The following is an 11488-nucleotide window of genomic DNA, read 5'->3' as shown; positions in this document are numbered from 1 at the left end:
AATCTTTACAGGAGCAGATTGTCACCAGCAACTGGTGGGTTCAAAGCGCTTACCCGTTGGTTAGCAGCCTAGTGCTTAACCATCGTGCCACCAAAAACCCAAAACAAAACTCGTCATGACTCATAGTGACCCTATAGGACAAAGTAGAACTGCCCCATAAGGTTTCCAAGGAGCAGCCAGTGGATTTGAACTAAGGACCTTTATCTAGCAGCTGAGCTCTTAACCACTGTACCACCAGGGCTGCATTGCATGCCACCAGGACTCCTTAAATAAAGGGCCAGTCTTCTGGTTTTCAAAAACTTTTACTGAGAACTCTAGGTATAGCAAAAGTAGTTCAGAGGTTCCATACATTTTTATCAATTGCATTTTTTTTTTTAGTTTTTCTTTTTTTCATTAGGAATTTCATAGAATACAGACACATATTTTAAGGAGTTCAATAATTGTATAAGATTTGTTAAGAAAAACAGCAGAATCCTCCTCCCATCACTTCCTTTCCCCAGAGGCAATCATGTTCAGCTCTTTTAGCTGTTTCTTTTGGCATTTACCTCCATATCTCTGGCCCACGCCATAGGGTGAGGAGTCCAAGGGGATAGGCCCATCCAAAGCCCACCTACTCCCTACTAGACCATATTTTGAGTTTCCTGGAGTTCTCTGCTTCTTCCTTGGATCTGCCCTCCCCAGGAGACCTTGCTGATGATGTGGGTATTCCTAGGCCTGAGGGGAAGCCAATGGGCAGCTGTTTGCACGAAGTGTGAGCACAAGTTGGACCCTGTACGAGGCTCTCAGTGCAGGAGAAGCCAAGGACAGAAGGAAAGGGAATTAAGCCAGGGCCGGGGGGTGGCCATTTTATAGCCTGGAACTCTAAGATAGTAATTTTGAACCTGGCCTTCCAGGTCTTTTTGAAGGTATATTTGTAGAGTTAGGAATTTAGAACATATTTTATTTCACAGTTAGCTTGATTTACAACATTTTATATTTATAATATTATAATTGTTGTGTGCCGTTAGGTCAATTCCGAGTCAGCAACACTATGTGACAGAACAGAACTGCCCCACAGGGCTTTCTAGGCTGTATCTTTATAGGAGCAAATTGCCAGGTCCTTTCTCTTGCAGAGTTGTTGTTAGGTGCCATCGAGTAGGTTCCGACTCATAATGACCCTATGCACAACAGAAGGAAACACTGCCTGGTCCTGTGCCATCTTCACAATTGTTGCTATGCTTGAGCTCCTTGTTGCAGCCACCGTGTCATTCTGTCTCGTTGAGGGTCTTTCTCTTTTTCGCTGACCCTCTACTTTACCAAGCATGATGTCCTTCTCCAGGGACTGATCCCTCCTGACAACATGTCTAAAATATGTGAGACAAAGTCTTGCCATCCTTGCTTCCAAGGAGTATTCTGGTTGTACTTCTTCCAATACAGATTTGTTTGTTCTTTTGGGAGTCAGCACCGCAATTCAAAGGTGGAGGCTCTGGGTGAATTGAAACTGCCAACCTTTTGGTTAGCAGCTAAGTGCTTAACCATTGTACCACCAGGGCTCCTTAATATTGTAATTATTAATTATACATATGGTGATTATATAAATATTATAGTTATTTATATTTTATAACACTAAAATATTTAGACATATAGTCTGTGAGTCTCCATTTATAGTCTTGTCCTAGCCCCACAAATAACAGGGGCAGGGGGCTGAGGACTTAGCTATTTTTGCTTCCCCTCTGCCCATCAATTATACATCATTCCCCACAGGGAATCCATCTGCCTCCCATGTGACAAATTTAATTCTATAATAACTCTGGTATCCTATCATCTCCTTTCATATCCTCTAGGGCATTTTCTTTGCCTCTTTCTTTTGCCTTTTTTCTTTGTTGGATCTTTTATTTGCCAAATCCCTTGACTTTCTCTTTCTTGATTTACTCCCTCTTTTTGGAGGAGACCATCCTCTAGAAGCTTCCTGAGAAAGGGTACTTGGAAGATAAACTGTTTTGAAACTTTGCATGTTTAACATTGTCATTCCATCCTGACACTTGATTGTTTGGCTGGGTATTAAATTCTAAGATGGGAATCACGTTGCTTCAGAATTATGAAGGCATTGCTACATTATTGTCTAGTTTCCATCTTTACTGTTGAGAAGTCCGAAGCCTTTTGAATCCTTATTCTTTGTGACTTTTTGCCCCTCTCTGATCTTCTCTTTGTCTCCAGCGTTACACAGTGATATGTCTTGGTGAAAGAGCTCTTTTGGCATAATGATTAAGCACTGGGCTATTAACCAAAAGGTCACCGGTTTGAACCCACTGAGCGGCTCCATGGGAAAAAGGACTTGGGAGCCTGCTTCCAGAAAGATTACAGCCTAGAAAACCTACGGACAGTTCTACTCTATCACATGAGGTCACTATGAGTGGAAATTGACTCGACAGCACCTAACAACAACAACATGTCTTGGTGAGAGGCTGTTTTCTGCCACTTCTGGGAAATAATCTTGAATCACCCCACTAATGATATCCTCCCTTCCATTTTCTCTCTTCTTTCTTTTTTGGAACTCCTATAATTTGAATGATGGAGCTGCTGGACTAGTCCTTTTAATTTCTTATTTTTCTCTCCTATTTCCCACCTTTTTTCTTCGTTTTCTGGGAGATTTCCTTAACTTTATCTTCCCATTCTTTTACTGAGTTTTTTCAATATTTTAAGAATTGTTATTGCTCTCACTTTATTTTTATTCTCCTAATATTCCTTTCTACAGAGTCTCTTTTGCTTTATGGTTGCAATAACTTATCTTGGGAGCTATTAATGATAGTTTTGGGGTTTTGATTTTTTTTTTTTTTTCTTCTCTGTATTTTTTGCTCCATATTCCTTCATTCTGTTGTTTTGGTCTTTCATGTTGGATTCATTTATTGGAGGTCTTTCTTGGTGTCCACTTAAATTTAAAGATGAGTCATCAGAAAGCTGATTGGAAGTGTTTGTGCTTCATTGACTCAGGTACATGGGCGGGCCTTGTCAGTCGGCAGCTTCACTGCAAGGGGATCTGTCTGGGAACCTCTGATGTGAGCACCTCAGGTTTCCCTTCTGGGGGTTGTCAGACACCCCAGATGAGACTCTGCCAATCTCCGGCCTGGCACAGCCAATTCCGTTTGCCATATGGTTGCCCACTGCTGCCTTAGGCTCCGACTTCCTCTAGTCTAAGTCAGTAACGACTCATCCATCTGCTTCCCAGTTTCCAAAAGTACTTTTGCTCATCTCCTCTCCTGTTTCCCTGTCTTACACCTGTTTAAAAAAAAAAAAAAGTATATAATGAAAATGCTGAACAGGGGACGTCAGCACAATTGGACTAAACCAAAAGCAAAGAAGTTTCCTGAATAATCTGAATGCTTCGAAGGCCGGCGTAGCAGGGGCAGGGGTCTGGGGACCATGGTTTCAGGGGACATCTAAGCCAACTGGCATAATAAAATCTATTAACAAAACATTCTGCATCCCACTTTGAAGAGTGGTGCCTGGGGTCTTAAGCCCTAGCAAGCAGCCATCTAAGATGCATCAGTTGGTCTCAGCCCACCTGAATCAAAGGAGAATGAAGCACACCAAGGACACAAGGCAATTACGAGCCCAAGAGACAGTAAGGGCCACATGAACCAGCAACTACATCATCCTGAGACCAGAAGAACTAGATGGTGCCTGGCTACAACCAGTGACTGCCCTGACAGGGACTACAACAGAGAACTCCTGGGGGAGCAGGAGAGCAGTGGGATGCAGACCCCAAATTCTCATTAAGACCAGATTTAATGGTCTGACTGAGACTAGAAGGACCCCGATGGTCATGGCCCCCAGACCTTCTGTTGGCCCAGGACAGGAACCATTCCCGAAGCCAACTCTTCAGACATGGATTGGACTGGACAATGGGTTGGAGAGGGATGCTGGTGAGGAGTGTACTTCTTGGATCAGGTGGACACTTGAGACTATGTTGGTATCTCCTGCCTGGAGGGGAGATGAGAGGGTGGAGGGGGTTAGAAGCTGGCGAAATGGACACAAAAAGAGAGACTGGAGGGAGAGAGCAGGCTGTCTCATTAGGGGGAAAGTAATTGGGAGTGTGTAGCAAGGTGTATATGGGTTTTTGTGTGAGAGACTGACTTGATTTGTAAACTTTCACTTAAAACACAATAAAAATTATTTTAAAAAATGCTGACACATTGTGAAGAATGTAACCAATGTCATTGAATAATATATATAGAAAATGAAAGCCTAATTTGCTGTGTAAATTTTCTCCAAACATACAATGAAGTATATATATTTTTTAAATACATTAAAACAGTGAGTTTCTGTTTATGGTGATGGGAAATTTGGCAGTGATTATGGGTGGTGGTTACATAACATGATTAACATAATTGATAGCACTAAATTATACAGCTGAAAATTGTTAAATTGGCAAATGTGGTGTTATATATATTTTTACAACAATAAAGGAAAAAATACAGTATAATCTCTATATATGATAGCAATAACCTTTGTTTTAAATTTTTTCATTAAGTAATTATTTTTATCATCTTACTACAAAGAAGTTATAAAAATATTTGCTAAAAAAATTGAAAAAGCACTTTAAAATCCTGGGATGAAAAATTCTAAATATAAATCATCATACATTTTCTGTGACTTACAAACAATGTTACACTCTACAAATTAGTTTCTGAATGATTTCGATAGGAATTTACTGAAAGAACTAGAACATCAAACCTTAAATATTTTCTATTTCAACACCAACTAAGTTTTTGAAAAGCTACAAACTTGTTGACAGGCACGGTCCACTCGGTAACTGCCACTAAAAATGAGATTAATCGGAAGGACAGAGATTGGTATGCTAGGCACGCCAGGCCCTTCCATGCAACTAATGGATCTTCTCTTAATTTTTTCCCTTATGTTTTTTGTTTTTGTCGTTGTCGTTACATAACTTTTAATTAATTATTCTTTAATTGTGGTAAATGTATAGGTAACCAAACTCTTGCCATTTCAACAGTCTTCACATTTATAGCTCAGAGACACTAATTATATTCCCTACGTTCACCCATTACTATTAACCGTTTGTGAATTTTTCCACGGACTTTAACAGCTTAGTCTCCCCTTAGGCACTGTCTTCCTTTCCCCCTCCCACCCCTGGTAACCACTAATACACTTTGATCTCCATACAATTGCCTATTCTAGATATTTCATATAAGTGGGATCATGTAGTATTATTTAAAAAAAAGTAAATGTACACATGGTTAAAAAAAAAAAAAGAAAGAAACAGTACAGACAGGTCTAAAATAATAAGTAAATATTCTTTCCTCCTATAACTCAGCAAATTTGATGTCTTCAGAATAATTAAAACACTCAGGAATAGTATGCAAACTGAAGTTAATCTTGGAGTCTCTATATGAAAATAATTCTCAGGCTTTTGGAATTGTGTTGATTGTCTCATATACTACCTATGTTACAGAGGAAAGTCATGCAGCCTTCTTAAAAGAAAAAGCAAAGCAACACACACACGCAGCTAAATCCAGACAGCACCTCATTCTCCATTAAGCTGGTTACAGCTCCAGGAAGAGTCCTTCCTATCATCCAGAACACTGGCTGAAGGAGCTCAGCTGCATCCTTCCTGAATGCCTCCCATCCCCCTGTCTAGTTGCACATCCTTGGGAAAAGAGTAAGGAGAGGAGGTAACCAGTAACCAGTGGGAGTTGAGTTGACCATGACTCATGGTGACCCCCTGGTGTCAGAGTAGAACATGCTCCATAGGGTTTTCAGTCACTAGGCCTTTCTTGCGAGGCATCTCTGGGTAGACTTGACCCTCCAACCAGGGGCGGATTAACCAATAAGGGTTAACCAGTAAGCACGGTACACATCGGCTTGCGCTGAGTGAGGTAGGCATGGGTTTAATTGTATTTACTGGCTAATCTGTGGTGAGCAATTTCACATGGGTTTCACAACATCTTTGATGCGGTGGGGAACAGGTGAAATTGTGCACTGCAGATTGGTGGGAAGGCACAACAGGGACCTTGCGTACTTTGCTTATTGGTATGCACTTATCCTGCGTCCAGCCTTTCGGGGAAGACCTGCTTGTTAACCAGTTGCACTACCTAGGGATTCCTTAAGGAGAGGAGGTAAAAAAGCAAACAAACCCGTTGCTGTCCGTTGATTCCGACTAGAGTTTCCAAGGAGCGGCTGATGGATTACAACTGCATTGAACTGCAGAACTTTTGCTTAGCTGCAGCAGGGGTAGCTCTTAACCACGTTGCCATCAGGGCTCCAAATAGAGGAGATTGGTGTCCTCAAAGAGATTAACTCAAATGGTTTCTGTCGCCTCTTGTAGAGTCAGGGCCTGGGCTTGCCAACTGAAGTCTACATCATGTGAATTTAACACACATTTCTTCTTGCCGGGAGGCTGAAGGGCTTCTTCCTTATCAATAGGCGTGTGCACTTTTGAAGCTTTCTGATCTTCAGAACTCGATCCTCCGCTATGTTGACGGGAGGAGGTGACTAAGGAGGCCCCCGTCGCGGGCTGCTGGGGGTTGGACTCCCGGTGCGCCTCTCCCGAGCCCTGCGGAGTGGCAGGGCTTGGAAGGTCCCGGCTCCCGGTCCTCAGGCAGGCTTCCCGCCCCGCCCCCGCTCCGCCGGGAGCCAGCTCCCTCTCGGACTTCGGGGGGGCAAATGGGGTGAGGGGAGCACGGCTGCGTGCCTCAGAGGAGTTGGTGCTCGTGCTGACAGCCGAATTCTTGGTCAAATCGCACGCACCATTCATTCCGTTTTAATGCGAAGTGGTAAGGTAAATCTGTTATTCCACCTTGGCTAGAAGTGGAAACCTCTGCCTTTGTTGTAATTTAACCTTTTTATTGACATATGAATATAGAAAAAGTGCACAGAACAAAGGTACTCTGGCTAAACTTTAACAAAGTGAGCCCACCTGTGAAGCCGGCGCCTTGCTCAAGACAAAACATGCCCAGCACCTTCCTTTATGCTCCCTTTCTACCCCAGGGAATATACCACAATTTATTGAATGGTGATGGGCATTCAGGTAAGAAAAACTGCATTTTGTTTTCCCTTTCATATTCCTGTTTGTCCAGGATCTGCTCAGTACCCATGTTGGAGCCCCACTTTGTGTGGCCCTTTGTATAGCTGGGAAATGGTCTCTTGTCTCTTTTCTCCTGGGTGGCTAAATCATCTTTAGGGGCCCCTTGGCCACATGCTCACAGCAATGGCTTTTAGAGCTGAGCTTCTCTGGAACAGAAGCTGCATGGGTAGCATCGCTCTCTGAGGCAGGGCAGGCTTTTTCTGCAAGACCTGGGCTCTGGAAGAGACTCTCTAATACTGAGACAAGAAGGGATCAGAGGTCTGTGGATACAGCCACAGGAATATAAATATAGCAGGAAATACATAAAGCAGAATCAGAGGCCAATGGAAAGAGATCCTTACGTATCTTAGCAGAAGTCAACATGAATAAAAAAGCCAAGGACTACCAATAAGAAGCTGCTCCACTTTCTAGAGGGCAAAAACTTAGATCCCCACAAGAAGGAAGGGAAGGAGAAGGGAGAAGGCACAACTCCTGAACCGACTGAATGTTTAGTCTAAAGAGACTGAATTTAAAACTGGAAGTGACAGTGTACTGTGAATTGGTAAGTTTCAGTTTTCTGCCGTCAGAGGAAATGGGAGCTTGTCAGCTAATCAAAATGTAGTTAATAATGAAAATAATATATTAGCTAACACTCACTGAATGTTTATTAGATAAATAAAAACTTTTTTTTTTTTTTGAAGGAGAAAAGAAAGAGAAAGAAAGGAAGGATGGACCCAGATTGGGAGCAAGGAAACCAGACTGAAGTTCTGACTCTACTTCCCAGCTCGGTAGTTTTAGGCAAATCTTGTTGCTCTCCATCTTAGGCTGGTTTTCTAGAGAAGCAAAACCAGTGAGAGGTGTGTGTGTGTGTGTGTGTGTGTGTGTACACACACATGTACATGTATATACATAGAGAGATTTAGTTCAAGGAGTTGGCTCACAGTATTATAGAGGCTGGCAAGTCACAAGTCCATGGGTCAGACTAGAGGCTTCTCCCGACTCACATAGCTGTAGGGACTGATGAACCCAAGATTGGGAAGTCAGGGGGCAGGCTGCTGGTTCACGGGCTGCAGAGGCTGACAAATTCCAGGATCAGCAGGCAATATGGCAAGTTGCTGGGTCACCAGCTGCAGAGGTTGTTGAATCCCAAGATGAGCAGGTGAGTTGCTAGCTCAAGTCCCAAGAACCAGAAGTCAGATGATGATGAGCCAGATGCAGGATCCAGAACCAGAGCCTTGCTGGAACATCCATTTATACACTGGAGGCAAGCCACACCCCCAGGGAAACTCCTTTTCAGCTGATTGGCTGCTCATAGCCAATCTCATCATGGAGTTGATTACATCATTACATAACTGCCAAACCACTGAGAATCATGGCCCAGCCAAGCTGAGACACAACCTAAAACCATCACACCCTTTAAGCCTTAGTTGGCTCACACATGTTTCTGAGGCTGAACAAGTTGTTTGTAAATTATAACCTTCTCTGAAATCATCAGGGATTAAAGGATCATCTAGTACCAGATAGATGGATGTAGAGATAGACAGGTATCCATAAGCCGGGGTGTGAGTGCCTCAAAAACAGAGCTAGGTCTCACCCATTTCTGTATCTCCAGCATCTAGCCCCATGTCTGACACATAGAATGTCACCAATAAATGTTGAGTGAATGAGCCAATGAAAGAATTTACTTTACATAAAATGATAATATGTGAAACATGACCATGACAATAATATGTTGAGAGGTGAGTGTCAGGTGACAAGTTACTGAGTTGTCATGGTACAACTAAGGACCGAACTTACAATATTTAATTTAAATGAGAATTGTTTTAGTCGTTAAGGAATAATAATTTGCATGTATATATACAAATTTGTACTTATACATTCATTCATTCAACAAATATTTTTTAAGGGCCTACTATGTGCCAGGTACAGTTCTAGGACCATTTAAAACATTTGTTTTAACATCTTTTTCCATGGTTACCACCTTTAGTAAGTTAAACTGTTGCTCGAGCCTTGATCCCTGGTGCAAAATGCAAGTATGTTCCCATTTATTTATTGGCTCTAATTAGCAGAAAAAACGACGACAACAACAAAACACACTTTTAAACAGCAAGTTCTCTTTGGAACTTCTAATTACTTTTTCCTATTCGTAGCCATTAATGTTTAGTTTGGGAGCGTAACGTATTAGTTTAAAGAAAAGGTCAAGTCAGGTTAATATATACTAGGTGACAGATAATGGACAGGGAGTCATTCTTCCAACTAAACAATGTCACTGGGGAAAGGAGGGTCAGTTGGAACCCGGTGTCTGGCAGTTACGGGAGGAGCTGTAGCTGGGCAGAGGGTGCCCAGCAGCCACCTCAGGGCCCCTAACCCCAAAACAGCCAACATCGTACATCCAGGCTTGTGTACCCGAGCCACAGGACATCTGTGTGACTTTCAGAGTGACCCAAGATGCAGAAGGACAACTCCCCACAGTTGGTGACCCCCACATCAGTGAAAGCCATCATCTCGAGGATTGAGGCTGCTCAGCTGACTCGGGCTCAGGAGGTAACCCCTGAGATGAGGGAGGCACCCTTCTGTTGGGGTCTGATGTGAAGGCTGGGAAGTTGTTTTAGTCATCAAGTGCTGCTGTAACAGAAATACCACAAGTGGATGGCTTTAACAAAAAAATTATTTTCTCACAGTCTAATAGTCTACACGTTGAAATTAAGGGTGTCAGCTCCAGGGGAAGCCTTTCTCTCTCTTTTGGCTCTGGAGGAAGGTCCTTGTCATCAATCTTCCCCTAGTTGAGGAGCTTATCAGGCGCAGGGACCCCGGGTCCAAAGGACATGCTCTGCTCCTGGCACTGTTTTCTTGGTGGTACGAGGTCCCCCTGCCTCACTGCTTGCTTCTCTCTTTTCTATTTCAAAAGACATTGGCTTAAGACACTATCTGATCTTGTAGATCTCTTCAATATAATTGCTGCTAATCCATCTCATTAACATCATAGTGATAGGATTTACAACACTATAGGGAAATCACATCACATGACAAAATGGCAGACAGTCATATAATACTGGGAATCGCGACCAAGCCAAGTTGACAGATATTTTGGGGGGACACAATTCAATCCATGACAGGAATGACCCCAGGTTTGAGTAAGATTACAGCTCTGGGCCCACAGTGATCCTAGGATACTTGGCATCCTGGGTTTGCAGATAGATTAATACGAAATATCCGCCTCCTAGACTTGGACCGTCTAGGGCTGAGCTGGGGTCAAACCACCCCCCTGAGACAGGGCTGGTACCAGGAAGGGAGTAGACCACAGAAAGGGGCAAGAATCGAAGGAAGGGGGCAGGAAGCTCCAGGATAGCCCTGGGACACATAGTGGTGATTGATTCCTAGAAAGGGAGGAGGAGGGGCCCAGAGCTCTTGATTCGAGGTCTGTTCTTGGGAACCTGTCTGGCATCACCAAAGCTGAGACCTGGAAGCTCAAAGGGGCAGAGGGAATGGCCAAAGGCTTGAAGCACCCTGTACATGAGCCTCTTGAGCATCTTTTGAGCGTCTGACCCTGAGGGTTTCTTGGGCCCTGATTTTTCCAATCTTCTGTCCAGAAGTTGCCAGCAAGTTCTGATATTCTAAAGAAAGGCTTGCTGTAGATTTTTAATATTGCTTTCCCTTCCTGACCTGGTCTTAATAATAAAAATGATAACAATAATCATCACGATAACTTATGTGCCAGGCACAGTTCTAAGTGCTTTACAAATATTAATCCATATAATCCTTACAAAAACCCTATGACACAAGAGACAGAAAGGGCAACATAAATCAGGCTGACTATGTCAGCCTGAGACCAGAAAAACTAGATGGTGCCGGGCTACAGCCGATGATTGTCCTTACAGGGAACACAGCAGAGAATCCCTGATGGAGCAGGGGAGCAGTGGGCTGCAGACCTCAAATTCTCATAAGAAAACCAGACGTAATGGTCTGACCGAGACTAGAAGGACTCTGGAGGTCATGGCCCTCAGACCTTCTGTTAGCCCAAGACTAGAACCATTCCCAAAGCCAACTCTTCAGACAGGGATTGGACTGGACTAGAAGCCAGAAAATGATACTGGTGAGGAGTGAGCTTCTTGGCTCAAGTAGACACATGAGACTGTGGGCAGCTCCTGTCTAGAGGGGAGATGAGAAGGCAGAGGGGGACAAAAGCTGGCCTGAATGAACACGGAAATAGAGGGTAGAGAGAAGGAGTGTGCTGTCTTACCAGGGGGAGAGCAACTGGGAGTACATAGCAAGATGTATATAAATTTTTATATGAGAGACTGACTTGATTTGTAAACTTTCATTTAAAGCACCATTAAAAAAAAAAAAAACAACCCTGTGACATAGGTGCTATAATGATCCCCTTTACAAATAGGATGGCTGAAGAGGATAAGTGACTTGTTTAAG

General features: G+C 43.2%; 1 protein-coding gene across 8 annotated transcripts in view; it reads left to right on the top strand.

The window, feature by feature from the left end:
* Window positions 1–11488, top strand: part of FAM186B (family with sequence similarity 186 member B) — a 67359-nt gene that overhangs the window by 1128 nt on the left and 54743 nt on the right. For 3 of the 8 annotated variants that reach the window (XM_049883045.1, XM_049883041.1, XM_049883047.1), the window contains exons 2-3: window positions 2197–2436; window positions 9501–9607. In XM_049883045.1, the coding sequence (XP_049739002.1) occupies window positions 9512–9607 (96 nt within the window). In that variant the 5' untranslated portion in view covers window positions 2197–2436; window positions 9501–9511. Of the gene's footprint in view, window positions 1–2196; window positions 2437–7764; window positions 7852–9500; window positions 9608–11488 lie in introns of those variants that run through there. The other 5 variants (XM_049883042.1, XR_007517199.1, XR_007517200.1 and 2 more) reach the window with 3 other exon arrangements.

Source organism: Elephas maximus, chromosome 4 (assembly GCF_024166365.1).
Source record: "Elephas maximus indicus isolate mEleMax1 chromosome 4, mEleMax1 primary haplotype, whole genome shotgun sequence".
Lineage (NCBI taxonomy): Eukaryota > Metazoa > Chordata > Mammalia > Proboscidea > Elephantidae > Elephas > Elephas maximus.
Note: the sequence above shows the minus strand (reverse complement) of the source record. Positions and strands in the feature narration are given on the sequence as shown.